The 16,310-nt window shown below is 37.6% G+C and overlaps 1 protein-coding gene across 2 annotated transcripts in view; it reads left to right on the top strand.

Moving 5' to 3' along the window:
- The window catches only part of PPIG (peptidylprolyl isomerase G), a 40,429-nt gene extending 25,729 nt beyond the window's left edge, over positions 1-14,700 (top strand). For both annotated transcript variants that reach the window (XM_070422793.1, XM_070422794.1), the window contains exons 10-14: positions 5,272-5,479; positions 6,614-6,781; positions 8,527-8,614; positions 13,041-13,177; positions 13,357-14,700. In XM_070422793.1, the coding sequence (XP_070278894.1) occupies positions 5,272-5,479; positions 6,614-6,781; positions 8,527-8,614; positions 13,041-13,177; positions 13,357-14,467 (1,712 nt within the window). In that variant the 3' untranslated portion in view covers positions 14,468-14,700. The remainder of the gene's footprint in view (positions 1-5,271; positions 5,480-6,613; positions 6,782-8,526; positions 8,615-13,040; positions 13,178-13,356) is intronic.
- Positions 14,701-16,310: the final 1,610 nt, after the last annotated feature.

The raw sequence follows: 16,310 nt of genomic DNA, 5'->3' as shown, positions 1-16,310 counted from the left end.
TCGTTATGTTGCCATCTCCTATTTATAAAAAAAAAGTTCTGTCATTTTGACGTATGTACATGTGTGCTTTATGTTTTTTATAATTTATCACAAGTAAAGGTCAGGACTTGTTATTTTTAATTTTTTTTTTACTGTTTCACTTTATTACTGCTTTGTATGTGCTCCATATGAGTTTCGTAGGTGCTTATGTAGGTGGGTTCTGACTTACAGTGAAAATCGTGTTATGTCACGCCATAGGAACAGATCTCCGATGTAACCCGAGGACCTACTGTATTCCCTTGCCTCCTCTTCTTCCTTTTTATTTATTTTTTTCTGCAACAAAAGAAAAATCTTTAATTCCAGATGATTTATCTAATACATTAAGGGAAAACAGCTGCATTGAGAAAAAGAAACTTGATCTTTTGCAAATCTTTTTTATTTATTTATTTATCTTTATTGTTCAGATTATTATAGTTGTTCCTCTTCCCCCTCCCCCCCCCACTGTCCTCATCCATGGGTGTACGATTTTTGTTCAGCCTCTTCCCGCACCCCCACACCCCTTTCCCCCACCCCAAGAATAGTCAGTCCACTCCCTTTCTTTCTATGCCCCTGATTCTATTATATTCACCAGTTTATTCTGTTCATCAGATTATTTATTCACTTTATTTTTATTTTTAAAATATATTTTATTGATTTTTTACAGAGAGGAAGGGAGAGGAATAGAGAGTTAGAAACATCAATGAGAGAGAAACATCGATTAGCTGCCTCCTGCACACCCCCTACTGGGGATATGCCCGCAACCAAGGTACATGCCCTTGACCAGAATCGAACCTGAGATCCTTCAGTCCGCAGGCCAACACTCTATCCACTGAGCCAATCCAGTTAGGGCTATTCACTTGATTTTTAGATTCACTTGTTAATAGATGTGTGTTTGTTGTTCATAATTTGTATCTTTACCTTTTTCTTCTTCCTCTTCTTAAAGGATACCTTTCAGCATTTCACATAATACTGGTTTGGTGGTGATGAACTCCTTTAGCTTTTCCTTATCTGTGAAGCTCTTTATCTGACCTTCAGTTCTGAATGATAGCTTTGCTGGATAAAATAATCTTGGTTGTAGGTTCTTGGCATTCATCACTTTGAATATTTCTTGCCACTCCCTTCTGGCCTGCAAAGTTTCTTTTGAGAAATCAGCTGACGTCGGATCAGGGCCAGGCAGGCTGGGGGAAGGGGCCATGGGCGATTGGCCAGCAGGCCCCACCCTGATTGGGGTGGTGGGGCCTGATTGTAGGGGCGGCTGCTGGGGGGGGGGGTGTGGGGCTGCAGGAGGTTGGCCAGCTGGCTCCATCACCAGATCGAGCTGGTTCGCTGGCCACAGTGGGCATCATAGTGCCAGATCGGGCTGGTTCGCTAGCCGCAGTGGGCATCATAGTGGCTGGTCATTCCGGCGTTCTGGTCACTGGCTTTTCATATATATTAATTATAAAACAATTTGAACTTAGCAATTTCACCTTTGCCTCTGTCTGTTTGATCTTGTCTATAAGAAACACTGAGTGGAGAAAGTCATACGCAGCTGAACAGCTTCATAGGAATACACAACAATCACACATGCACACATCTGCTAAGCTGCCTCAGTTCACCACCTGTGTTTTTAAGCATAGTCTGCTAAAATTTTCCATTTGATTTCAGATCACTCTTCTTCTACTACTTTACAGTAACTCACTAGCTGCAGCCCTTCTCATGTTCACTTCCACAAGAAAACCCCAGATCTTTTTCAAAGTAAAGTGCCTTGTTTATTGTCATACTAGAGGCCCAATGCACGAAGATTCGTGCAAGAATGGGCCTTCCTTCCCCTGGCTGCTGGAACTGCCTTCGCTCAGACCCGGAGCCGCCTTTCCACCTTTCCACGCTGCCCAGACGCCCGGAGCGGCTCGGGTGGTATGCATTGCTTTCGGGTGCCTGCGCATGCAAATTAACCTGTCGTCCTTGTTGGGTTAATTTGCATACACAGCTCCTGATTGGCTGGTGGGCGTCGTGAAGGTATGGCAATTTGCATCGTTCTCTTTTATTAGTGCAGATTTATATAATTCTTAACCATTTAACATGTGTAAAGCTGTTGTAATTTTAGTAGTTTTCTGTCTTTTCAAAAAAATGTGTCACTGAAGTTTTTGAATTTTATATCCCAACACCATTTTCCCCATAAGCCATGTGGTTTTATTGTACGGTTTTCCATAGCAGAGAGATTTATAGGAATACATATGTTGTGTTACAAAACTGACTGTAGTCCTACAAAGCATTTCCACTCTACTTGTGTACTTTTTGACCATACTGCTAAATTCGTATACAATTAATAGAGTCAGAGTTTCTAGAAAAATGTATTAAGTGTATATTTCCTGATGCTATTTGCTATTGAATTCACACTTGTTGATCTTATTTTCCAATAGATTGTCTTGTAAAGTTCCCTGTGGAACTTCTCCATATACTCTACAATTCTTCCTATCGGTGTCTTGGCCTCATTTTGCGATGTGTCTAATACTAGTCAGTTAAACATACTTGTTGATTTGAGAAGGATAATATTTCAGTCAGATTCACGTGCCTGGATGATATTTTTCAATTTAGGTTAACTAAAGCAACACTCTATTAATAGAATGTAGTTTAATACTGATGTTGTCGTGTCTCTAATTTTTGCCTTTTTGCTCATCTATTTTTTACTGCTGTTTTTCCCCCAATCAGATTCTTTTTTATTCTGAACAGATACCTAGGAAAAGGGTATGTACTAGTAAATTAAATTAAATTTTGCACATAAGACAGTGCTGACAAATATGAAAAGGGGGAACTTTTTCAACCTTTGCACTTTCTAAACCCTCTTCCGAGGCATCTTTTCTTTTTTTTTTTTTTTTTTTAAATATATTTTATTGATTTTTCACAGAGAGGAAGGGAGAGAGACAGAGAGTCAGAAACATCGATGAGAGAGAAACATCGATCAGCTGCCTCCTGCACATCTCCCACTGGGGATATGCCCGCAACCAAGGCACATGCCCTTGACCGGAATCGAACCTGGGACCTTTCAGTCCGCAGGCCAACGCTCTATCCACTGAGCCAAACCGGTTTCAGCCCAAGGCATCTTTTCTAAAACACAGTATATTTTCCTTTTATAGGTGATGTCATATGATACTCAGGCAGATTATATTACCATAAAAATAGTTATAATCTCACCCTGGCCTGTGAGGCATCTCACACTTGCCTTGGTCATTTGTCCTGTAGTGTTTCCCATTATTGTACACGCTGGATTTTACTGATTGCACCTGTATGTTATGTAATACATTCTTTTTTACTTCTGTTTCCTATTTGCTTTGTAGTTGTAGAAAATTGATCAGATTCAGTTTTGATTATTTTTTTTAATGTTTTGATAGGACCAAGAGTCACACAGGACAGTTTGTCTTTGTTCTCTGCAGCTGCAATTGGTGATCAGTGTGCCTCATTATTTGTAAAATGATGATACACAAACTCTGATCCCTACATTTATTACTGGAATACTTTTGATAAATAGCATCTTCCCTTCATTTACTATTTAGTTAACCAGTGGTACAGCTCAAATAGAAAAAAACAGTATAAATACTTAGTATTTTATTTACCAATATCATTATTAACTAACTAGAGGCCTGATGCACGAATTCATGCACGGGTGGGAAATGGGGGCTGATGGGGCTGTCTCCCTCCCCGATCGGGGCCCGGGGCCGGCTGGCCGGGGAGAGGGGCCACGGGAGGTTGGCTGGCTGGCTGGTGCCAGGGGAGGTTGGTGCACCGGCCAGGGCGGGTGGCTGTGGGACGTTGACTGGGAGTGCACCTGACCACCAGGGGGCAACTGCGGCATTGAGCGTCTGCCCCCTGGTGGTCAGTGCATGTCATAATGACCAGTTGATGAGTCATTCAGTCCTTCAGTTGTTCAGTCACTTAGGCTTTTATAAATATAGATGGATTCTAATGTAGTTGATGTGTTCCATGTTATTGTAGTTACCCATATATCAATGGTGTCCCATCTTTGGCTTGTATTCACTCTTTAAGTCCATAGTTTAATTAGAATACTTTTAGATGAGTCGAGCTCTATGCAGTTTGTCATATCTTTCACCAATTCCTGTTTTATTATACCAGGTTAACTTCACTTATTTATGTTAGTTGACTAGTCCTTAAAGCATCTGAGCTTTGGGACCCTTTTTAAAATTATTACTTAAACCAAAGTAAGATTTTTAATTTGAAGAATTTTTTTGTAGAGATCTCAAAAACATAGTTATTAATTATCATCAAATGACCACCCTCTATTGTAAGTCTACTCCTCTTGTTATATTCTCTTTTCATAGTAACTTACTTGTGTTAGTACTTTCAAACGGCTAAATTTCTTAATCATTAGGGGAATGCTAAGGCATGGAAACATAAGTCCATGCTAATGAAATCGTGTTTCCCTTTTTTTAAAAATATATATATATATTATTGATTTTTTTTTTTTTACAGAGAGGAAGGGAGAGGGATAGAGAGTCAAACATCGATGAGAGAGAAACATCGATCAGCTGCCTCCTGCACACCCCCTACTGGGGATGTGCCCGCAACCAAGGTACATGCCCTTGACTGGAATTGAACCTGGGACTCTTCAGTCCCCAAGCCGATGCTCTATCCACTGAGCCAAACCGATCAGGGCTGAAATCATGTTTCTTATCTTTCCACATTTATGCAAAGTATTTTTCCCCCAATCTACTTGCAGTCTCAACAAGAGAAAAAGTTGAGCGCTACAAGAAGATTAGAACCTCAGACTCTTAAGTGTTGCTTCTGTGCTTTTTTGAAAACACTATGCTATCGAATGTTTCCTAAAATTAATTTAGTTTATTGTTATAGATTTATCTGTTATTTTTCAAAAATTCTACAAGGTTGGGGAACCTTTTTTCTGCTTAGGGCCATTTGGATGTTTATAACATCATTCTCAGGCTATACAAAATTATCAACTTAAAAATTAGTCTGCTGTATTTGGTCAAACATTTAATTAACTCATCCCTAATGCCGTGTCAGGGCCAGGCCAAATGATTTCTGTGGGCTTATACAGCCAATGGGACCTTTCACACCCCTGGGTTCAATAGATACAACTCTGGATTATAATCTTGACTCTTAACTCCTTTCCTGTACCTCTCAGTTCAAACAGCTAGATGGACTAGCTATTAAATACTGGACTTAGAAAATATAAATTTCCACTTAAAATGTTTATCTAAAATGTGTTGACCAAAAGACCTTTTTGTTTCTTTATGAAAGCTAAGAAAGAAGAAAAGAAAAGGCATAAATCCTCCTCCTCATCATCATCCAGTGACTCAGATAGCTCAAGTGATTCTCAATCCTCTTCTGATTCTTCTGATTCCGAAAGTGCTTCTGAAGAGAAATCAAAAAAAAGAAAAAAGAAACATAGGAAAAATTCCCGAAAACACAAGAAAGAAAAGAAGAAGCGAAAGAAAAGCAAGAAAAGGTCTTAATTTTACTTTTTCAACACTAGCTTTATATTCTAACTAGAGGCCTGGTACACGAAATGTGTGCACGGGGGTGGGGAGGCACCCCTTCAGCCCAGCCTGCACCCTCTCCAATCCGGGACCCCTTGGCGGATGTTCAGTTGACGGTTTAGGCCCGATCCTGGGGATCGGGCCTAAACTGGCAGTCGGACATCCCTCTCACAATCTGGGACCACTGGCTGCTAACTGCCCCCCCCCCCCCCCCCCCCCCCCCACTGGCCTGGTCACCCCTGCCGGCCTGGTTGCCCCACGCAGCCTCTTTAGTTGTCCATTCAGTTGTGATGGTTGCTTAGGCGCATATATATATATATATATATATATATATATATATATACACACACATATATACATGTATATATATATATACATATATATATATATATTTCCTTGTTTATAAATAATTCTTTTGGGATTTTGGATCAATTATATTGGACCATTAAAATAGAAATATTTTATAGCATGAAGTATAAGATCATTTTGGTATTCTACAGTCTCTAGATTAAATTTGGGTATATTCTATTTTCAACAAAACCATTCAGTTAATTTTGTCTGAACTCAATGTAATTATGCTTTTGGTTTTATAGGTTTGTAATTATGAATGGAATATTAGATTAGTGAGAATTGAAGTAAACCAACTATTGTTTTCCTTATTTTTTGTAGCAGTCTACCTTGCTTTTTTGTCCTTCGTTTTCTTTGCTCCAATATCCTTTGCATAGGATAGAAAGCAGATGTTACTGTATTTTTTACCCTGTTTTGTCTGAAATAATGTGTTATTACTAAAATTTGTCTTTATATACCTATTTCCTCTAAAACAACTAATTTCTTTACCTGTATTTTAAAGTATTTTAAGTTTATTTAAGTTTACATTGTCCAAGGAATTTCATATTTTGGGCCCATTTTAGTGGGAAATCTTTTTTGAAACTGTGACAATGGAGATGTTTGGTTTTAATTTTTGGTTGGTTAGTTGGTTTGTCACGGGTATAGGATGGATGGTGTATATATTGTGATATCTTAAAGTAAAGAAATACCAACAATTGGACATTTGGAGTAGGCATGTAATAACTAAATGAAACTTGTTTTGTGTTTCTATTAAGCGCATCTAGTGGAAGTGAGGCCGAAAATCTTGATGCACAACCCCAGTCTACTGTCCGTCCAGAAGAGATCCCTCCTATACCTGAAAATAGATTTCTAATGAGAAAAAGTCCTCCTAAAGCTGATGAGAAAGAAAGGAAAAACAGAGAAAGAGACAGAGAGAGAGAGTGGTATGTACATGTGTGTATCTTGTAGTGCCTTACAATCTTTAACGCAATCTCTCTGGGGGGAAAAAAAGTGTGTACTTATTTTAGACAAGATTTAATTGGTGACTTTGTCACAAGATTGAAATCTTCCTTTATAGGGTAATGTTCATAAAGCTCTTTTTTGCTAATAACTGCACAGCTGAATGGATAAATTGACAATGCAAATAGATTTTGAGTAAAAGTTACTTTTTAAGAAAAATAAGCACTGTAAATGCTAAAAAGATGTTAAATGGAATTCTAAATCAATTCCATTTAAAAATGAGATGTGTTTTACTGAGTTATTTGTATACATTAAACTTTTTTCTTTTTAAAATGAACTTCATTGAAGACAAATTTACATAAAATAACATGCACCCATTTGAAGTTTATACTTCAATTATTTTGTATACATTAAACTTTTAAGTAAAAACCATTTTCTCTGATAGGGAAAAAATGCTCTTTTCCTTGCATGATTTATGATATTTTGGTAATAAAAATTGAAGTCTTCCTCTTATTTATGAACAAAGAAGAATGTTATAAAAGTAATACAATTCTGAGCAATCCCCCCATACTTTCATAATACCGTAAAAACATAAAATTAAGTCTTTGTTATTTTAATATTGATTGATTGGATTTTTATTTTTCCTCAGGTATTAAGATGTTTCTAAGGAAGTAAATATTAAAGAGAAAATTTTGAACTACTTTAGAATCACCTTTTCAAATATTACTTACATGGATATTGTTAATGCTAATCAGTATTAACTCATTATTTGAAAATAGTTTTCCTTTTAGGTATAAACCATGGTATAAACATCTTGCTAATTCAGACTACATTGTTTCTGCTTAATTCACAATAATTACACTTCACTATAGCTTTATTATCAATGAACAACTCATCCTATATAATAAAAGACTATTATGCAAATTGACAGAATGACAGAAGGACCAGTTGCTATGATGCGCACTGACCACCAAGGGGCAGACGCTCAATGCAGGAACTACCCCCTAGTGGTCAGTGCACTCCCACAGGGGGAGCGCCACTCAGCCAGAAGCCGTGCTCATGGCTGGCGAGCGAGCGCAGCAGTGGTGGCAGAAAGTTCTCCCGCCTTGCGGCAGCGCTAAGTCTGTCCAACTGCCAGCTTAGGCCGGCTCCCCCTTGGGAGCCGTCCTAAGCCATCAGTTGGACATCCCCTGAGGGCTCCCAGACTGCCAGAGGGCACAGGCCGGGCTTGGGGGGACACCACCCCCCACCCCCCCGCCCGCCGAGTGCACAAATTTTGTGCACCGGGTCTCTAGTAAGATAATAAGGTACTTTGGAATAAGGAAGTTTTAAAACTATTCTCTCAACAGCATATAGCCTATACTAACTCTTCTGGTGATTTTCCTTAGCACTGTCAGGTTAACTTCGTCTTAGTAATGATTTTATAACAATGTTTCTCAACAGACTACAATTGGAATTTGGGGGCAAAATAGTTCTTCATCATGCATTACAAGGTTTTAGCATTCCTCACTTCTGGGCACTTATTACCAATAGCACCGTCTTTAGACATTGACTGTTGAAAAAATGCTTCCAGACTTTTCCAGATACCTGCTAGGCATTGATAACATTCCTGGTTGGAAACCACTAATTATATACGATTTTAAATTTAGTACCTTAGATCAGCAAAGCTGTATTTCCCAGATTTATTTTTATAAAATAATGTTTTAATTTTCTCTTTGCTTCCTTCTAGTAATCTACTTAATTCCCAGCCTGCTTCATACCAGAGGCGACTTTTAGTTACCAGGTCTGGCAGGAAAATTAAAGGAAGAGGACCGAGGGTAGGTGATTCTTTTCCCATAAATCTTTTTTTATTTATTTCAGAGAGGAAGGGAGCGGGAGAGAGAGAGAGATAGAATCATTAATAATGTGAGAGAATCATTGATTGGCTGCCTTCTGCACACCCCCTACTGGGGATTGAACCTGGGACCCTTCAGTCCACAGACCAACTGAGCTAAACCAGCTTGGCCTTCCCATAAATCTTAATAGTATTGCATTTATCTTAAATTAATTTGAATGTTTCTTAAATAGTTATATATGTAAATAACTAAAATTCAGAGTAGGTGTGGGTATTGAATTATGTTCTCTTTTCATAGTAACTTGTTTGTGTTAGTACTTCCAAACTTAAAATCCATGGGATGTTAATGGATTTTTACAGATACATGGTGTAAAATGAAATGAAGGTCTTTGCTGTGCCCCCTTCCTGACCACTACATCTCTACTGTTGTTAAAAATTAACTCTATTCTTATATTTCATCCCCTTTTTTAAATATATTTTTATTGTTGATAGTATTACAGATATCTCCCCTTACTCCCCCTTTACCTAATTTCTTCCTCCCCCTTTGTCTTTACTAGATTATCCCTATCAGATTTAGATATCTACTGTGTTTTCAGCATTTTAGAAACTTGGGTATATTTAGTATATTATTTATTTACTTCCTACTCATTCCTCAGCCATTTCAGTTTGATTTCTACCGTTCCGCTGAAAACAGCACTTGGCATGTGGTCAGCTTCCTGTCACAAAATCCAGTGGATCCTTTCAGTCTTTGTCTTACTTAATATCCCTACTTGTAATACTCTTTTTGCTTTACTCCCATCATATTTTCTTCCTATCTCTGGCTATTCTATCTTACATTTCCAGTGCCAGTTCATACCCTTCTATCCCACTTTTAAATACTGTGCTACACCAGGGTTCCAACTCTTCTCATTTTGCATATGCTCCTTGGATAATCTCATCACTCCCATGGCTTCAGTGGCTCCCTATATGCTGATAAATGTCAAATTTTCATCTGTTCTTCTCTCACCAAAGGCTTATTTGACAGCCATTTAGTTGCTTACTGGGCACCTCAAACTCAGTATATACAATAAGCACTTTCTCTTCAGACCTAATCTTCCTTTAGATTCCTGGTCTCATGACAAACACCACCACGTCAGTTACTTAAATTTCAAGCCCAAGAATCATTTTGTTTTCCCCCTTTCTTTGCTACCATATATATCTCATTCATCATCAAGTCCTCTCAGTTTAGCCTCCTAAATACTCTGAAATCTATCTGCTTCTCTCAAACTCCACTCCAGTAATCTTAATTCAATTCATCATATGTTCTCAGAACTGTAAATACCTTCCTAACTGTTTTCATGGCAGTTCTCAAACTTCTTTGTCTTAGGACTTCTTTATACTCTTAAAAATTATTGAGGATTCAAAAGAGCTTTTGTTGATGTGGATTATATCTATTAATATTTACTCTTCTGGAAATTAAAACTGAGTAGTATTTAAAACACAAAACTGCCATATATAAGCACATAATCCATTAGCTGTGAAAGCAAAGACATCAAAACACGCCATATTGCCCTAACTGGTTTGGCTCAGTGGATAGAGTGTCGGCCTGTGGACTGAGGGGTCCCAGGTTCAATTCTGGTCAAGGGCATGTACCTTAGTTGCAGGCACATCCCCAGTAGGGGGTGTGCAGGAGGCAGCTAATCGATGTTTCTCTCTCATCGATGTTTCTAACTCACTATCCCTCTCCCTTCCTCTCTGTAAAAAATCAATAAAATATATTTGAAAAAAAACAAAACAAAAAACCAAAAGCAAACAAACTAACAAAAAACATGCCATATCGTCTCTGAACAACTCCATTGCAAGATAAAGAATGAAAGTGGAGAAGGCAAATAATGTGATATTATGAAAATAATTTTGACCTCACAAATCCCTAGACCAGTGGTTCTGAACCTTGGTTGCACATTAGAATCACCTGGGAATCTTTTTAAAATTCTGATTTCTGGGCTTTATCCTCGGGAAATTCTGTTTCTTTGTTACTAATGTTGTGGCCTCACCCCATAACAAAGAAACAATTTCCGGAGGATGAGGCCCACAAATCAGGATTTTAAAAAGATTCCGGGGTGCCCTGACCAGTTTGGCTCAGTGGATAGAGCGTCAGCCTGCGGACTCAAGAGTCCCAGGTTCGAGTCCAGTCAAGGGCATGTACCTTGGTTGCGGGCACATCCCCAGTAGGGAGTGTGAAGGAGGCAGCTGATCCATCTCTCTCATCGATGTTTCTAACTCTCTATCCTCCTCCCTTCCTCTCTGTAAAAAAAAAAAAAAAATCAGCCCTAGCTGGTTTGGCTCAATGGATAGAGCATCGGCCTGCGGATTGAAAGGTCCTAGGTTTGATTCTGGTCAAGGGCATGTACCTTGGTTGCGGGCACATCCCCAGTGGGAGATGTGCGGGAGGCAGCTGATTGATGTTTCTCTCTCATCGATGTTTCTTACTCTCTATTCCTCTCCCCTCTCTGTAAAAAACCAATAAAATATATTTTTTAAAAAAAAGATTCCCAGGTGATTCTAATGTGCAGCCAAGGTTAAGAACCACTGCCCTAGACCAGTGGTCGGCAAACTGCGGCCCCTTGAGTGTGGCTCTTCCACAAAATACCACATGCAGGCGCGCACGTACAGTGCGATTGAAACTTCGTGACCACACTCAAGGGGCCAAAGAGCCGCATGTGGCTCGTGAGCCGCAGTTTGCCACCCACTGCCGTAGACCAGTGGTCGGCAAACTCATTAGTCGCCAGAGCCAAATATCAACAGTACAACGATTGAAATTTCTTTTGAGAGCCAAATTTTTTAAACTTAAACTATATAGGTCGGTACATTGTTATTAACTTAATTTGGGTACTCCTAAGCTGGCCTTTGCTAAAAATGTCCTCAATCTGATTGAGGTACACGTTCGCTGAGGTCGGCCCTTTCCAACTCTCCCATCCACACTTGTCTCATATACTTGTTTCGTCTATCTCCTTTCCGAAAACCGACTTCTGCGCATGGGCCACGAAGTTCAATCGCACTGTGCGTGCGTGCCCACACGTGGTATTTTGTGGAAGAGCCATACTCAAGGGGCCAAAGAGCCGCACATGGCTCAGGAGCCATGGTATGCCGACCACTGCCCTAGACCATAGTGAGTCTTGTGATTCCTAAACCACACTTTGAGAATCACTGATGTAATCTTTTCTCCAGAGTGATCATTTGAAAATGAAAATCTAATTATGTCACTCCTTTGTTGTTGTCCTAATGATAAATCCAAAATAGTTACCATAGCCTACAAGACCTCACAAAAGCTAGTCCTTGCTTGCTTCATCAGATTATCAAGTGCTACTTTCCTTTGCAGTTTTGTCGTTAGCCACAGTGATCTGTCTTCTGATCATTTCGAAAACATGCTATTTCTTCCTATCTCAGCACCTTCAAACATGGTATATTTCTATGCCTAACATGTTCTTCCTCACCCATCTATCCTCACCTCCTTTTATCTCCTTTTCCTTACCCTTGCCTAGGTAACTCATACATATTCTGTAGTTTTTAGCTTTTACTTGTCATTTAACTTTTCCACCTTTTCCCTACACTAGGTTAGATGTCTTTGTTATATAGTCCCTGAGCGCCTTTTACTTCTCCTTTTATATTCAGTCTAATTGTGGTTGAATATATGCTTCATATCTGTGATAATATGTCTGTCTCTGTTCTTCTAACCTTGTAGAATGTAAGTTCCAAGAGAGCAAAATCAGGTGTGTCTTGACTCACTAATGTTTCCTCAGTATGTGGTAGAGTTGTTGGCCATCCTAAGAGTTGAAAAAGTAGCAGTTGAATAGATGAATATCTGTACATTTACTTGTTTTTTGTTTGTTGTTTTTTAATAATATGGAACTTTTTGCTTTGAAACATCAAGATCACATACTTCCAAATTGGAACTTGGCAACTTGTGAGGGTTCTTGAACCTATTCTGCTTTATCATCATTTCAGCAGTTCTCAACCTGTAGGTCGCGACCATCGGAAAACACATATAGCATATCAGATATTTACATTACGATTCATAACAGTAGCAAAATTACAGTTATGAAGTAGCAACGAAAATAATTTTATGGTTGGGGGTCACCACAACATGAGGAACTGTATTAAAGGGTCTCAGCATTAGGAAGGTTGAGAACCACTGAAGACAGTTCTCTAGAGAAGATGTGGATGGGTAGAGTTTCTGTGGTTAATGCTTATTGGGAATTTCAGTATGTTTTTAAAGTATTTCTCATTGATTTCCTCTCTGAAAATTAGTTATTTTAGAGGGCATAGAAATATCAGACACTTTATTTGAACCTGGAAATATATATACTTCAGCTATGGTAAAATGCTTTTATATTTTTATATGTTAATTTTTCCCTTTTTGTTTTCTTAAGCGTTATCGAACTCCATCTAGATCCAGATCAAGGGATCGTTTCAGACGGAGTGAGACTCCTCCACATTGGAGGCAAGAGATGCAGAGAGCTCAAAGAATGAGAGTATCAAGTGGTGAAAGATGGATCAAAGGGGATAAGTAAGATTTAACTATATTATTTCAAATGTGAAAAAAATATTTTTTATTTTTTTTTACTATAGTACATCCAGTTATTTGTAGCCGTTTCTGGATATCTTAAGGAAAATAGAATATCATTCTAGCTAATGACACCAGTTTTTTCTTAATAAAAAGGCTTTTTTTTCCCTCTTCTATTTTAGGAGTGAGTTAAATGAAGTAAAAGAAAATCAAAGAAGCCCTGTTAGAGTAAAAGAGAAGAAAATAACTGATCTCAGGCATGTGTCTGAGAGTCCAAACAGAAAAAGTGAAAAGGAAAAGAAAATTAAAGACCATAAATCTAGCAGCAAAGAGAGAGACGTCAGAAGAAATTCAGAGAAAGATGATAAGTATAATAAAAACAAGGTGAAGAAAAGGGCCAAATCTAAAAGTAGGAGTAAAAGCAAAGAGAAATCAAAGAGTAAGGAAAGGGATACAAAGCATAATAGACATGAAGAAAAGAGGATGAGGTCAAGGAGTAAAGAAAAGGATCATGAGAATACAAAAGAAAAAGAAAAGTCCGATTCTAAAGGAAAAGATCAGGAAAGGAGTAGAAGTAAAGAGAAGTCTAAACAGTTAGAATCAAAAAGTAATGAGCATGATCATAATAAAAGTAAGGAAAAGGATAGGCATGCACAGTCTAGAAGCAGAGAACGTGATACAACTAAAGGCAAACACAGTTACAATAGTAGAACAAGGGAACGAAGCAGAAGTAGAGACAGGAGCAGAAGAGTGCGATCCAGAAGCCATGACCGTGATCGTAGCAGAAGCAAGGAGTACCATAGATACAGAGAGCAGGAGTACAGGAGAAGAGGAAGGTCACGGAGCCGAGAGAGAAGAGCTACACCAGGACGGTCGAGAAGTAAAGATAGAAAGAGAAGGAGAAGAGATTCAAGGAGCTCAGAGAGGGAAGAAAGTCAAAGCAGGAACAAAGAAAAATATAGAAACCAAGAAGGTAAGAGTTCACACAGAAAAGAAAATTCTGAGGGTGAGAGGAGAATGCACTCTAAAAATCGTGATCATAATAGTTCAAATGATAACAGGGATAAGAAGGCTGATAGAGATCAAAGTCCGTTCGCAAAAATAAAACAAAGTAGTCAGGACAATGAATTAAAGTTCTCCACATTAAAACATAAGGAGGATGAGAAGACCAGATCCTCAGTGGAAAAAGAAAACCAAAAATCAAAGGGTCAAGAAAATGACCATGCACATGATAAAAATAAAAAATTTGATCATGAATCAAGCCCTGGAACAGATGAAGACAAAAGTGGATGAGTGAGTTGTATAAACTTATTTCCATTCTGTCTCAAATTTTAAGTTTTAGAGACTTGTTGATGAATCTCCTTTATGTTGTTTCTCTCTTCTCATTGTTTTGGGTTGTTTATGTTTGTCCTTTTTTTTTTTTTTTTTTTTTTAAACATGGACTTTATTGAGTTGATCTTTTGATAATCTGCAAGCTGGATAATTTGTACTGCTAAAGTTTTAATAAACTTGAAATGAGAAAAATACTTTGGTCTAATACTGTGTGCTGTGTTTCACTATTTCATGTATACATTTTTGTGTTGCAACAATCAGCCAATAGCAAACATGCTATCCCTTAATTTGTGTGATCAGCCATTTGGAAACAAATATAACTGATTGTTGGAATACATTGTTACAAAAGCTTGTGTTACTCATGATCAAAGTAACTTTAGAAGCCACTTGATAGAAGAAATCTTACAAAGATTTTCTGATTGGATTTATGATAGAGGCTTATAGCAATTTTTACGCAGAAATAGGATCCTAATAACGAGATCTTAAGGCATTACTTTTGATGTTATAGTAATTTGTGCTTTAAAATAGATATTTGGTTCTTTATATAGTACTTCATATGCTGTTCTTTATAGTTCCACTCATAGCTTGTTTCATGATATTTTTCATGTCTAGTTCTGTTTTACTTAACTGTCTCTAAAAATAGTTGAGTATTTTTTTCAGTTGATGTACTGATTAAGCTTGACTTGCTGTTATATTACAGCATCTGACAAGTAATCCTGGAAGATCAGACTGTGACTCTCAATCTATGTTGCTTTCATTTGCTTTTAGAGAACCTTGTTTTATTATCTTCTTTCCTCACTAAGGATACCACTTGTGCAACTCTTAAGTTTGATTCTAAAAGTTGTTAGTATTGACAAGACTTCTCTTTTTTGGCCACTGACCTATATAGAGTTGAGTGTTAATTCTGCATGTTTTATTTGTGTTCGTGTGTGTGTGTGTGTGTGTATGTGTGTGTGTGTGTGTTTAACTTAAACTGCACTAATTCTCATAGCTGTTTCAAATGGCAAGAAAATATCTCTTTTTAATATATGTATCACAGTAGGCTATAGCATGTTTATGACTGGTTTCTTTCTATTCAGATGGTTTATACCATTACTGTTAACATTATTTTAACTGGGCATGTATAACATTGCCACTTAGTGTAGAAAATTGCAAAATTTGATAGCTAACAGTTAAACACTAAAGGTATCTAAAGTCCATTTAGAATTTTATGTGTTGTACATTGCTATATTTGTGATGTGTGGCCTTTTATTCTGTAATTTCTAAATAAAATACTGAACATCCAAACACAAAACCTGCCTCATTTGAAAAGAAATTTCAGAATTCCAATTAATAGTAACTTCTAGAGTGTTTTGTACTTTAATATTTGTCAATATAGTGTCAACTCTATTACCAAGGCAGTCTCTTGGTAAACCCAGTAGCTAGTCAATGCTGTTAGTACTAAATGAAGCAGTGCTTAACATAATATGATTAATACATTAATGATACATTTGGCATTATGGTAGTAGTTGTTTACATAATGAGTAATAGGGTAATGATTATATGATTGTTTGGAATTCCTTGAAAAAAATATCCACAGTGGAGTCATTTCTAAGTTTTTTCCTTGATTATAAAAGTAATAGGTGTTTATAATTCAGGGTGGTTGATTCCTTTGAAACTTTTGAACACACACCCACATTAGGGTAATTGAGTCTTGAGTGTATAACCTCTTACATATTTTAAATTAGTTGTTGTTTATTTTAAATTCAGTAAATTGCATTTTTAAAATCTTTGTTATATACTTTTTGCACATCAAGAAAGATGC

This window comes from Myotis yumanensis, unplaced genomic scaffold, assembly GCF_028538775.1.
Source record: "Myotis yumanensis isolate MYYU_CA2020_CCGP unplaced genomic scaffold, mMyoYum1.0.hap1 SCAF_8, whole genome shotgun sequence".
Taxonomy (NCBI): Eukaryota; Metazoa; Chordata; class Mammalia; order Chiroptera; family Vespertilionidae; genus Myotis; species Myotis yumanensis.
The sequence above is the reverse complement of the archived record's forward strand: the minus strand, read 5'-3'. Positions and strand labels throughout refer to the sequence as shown.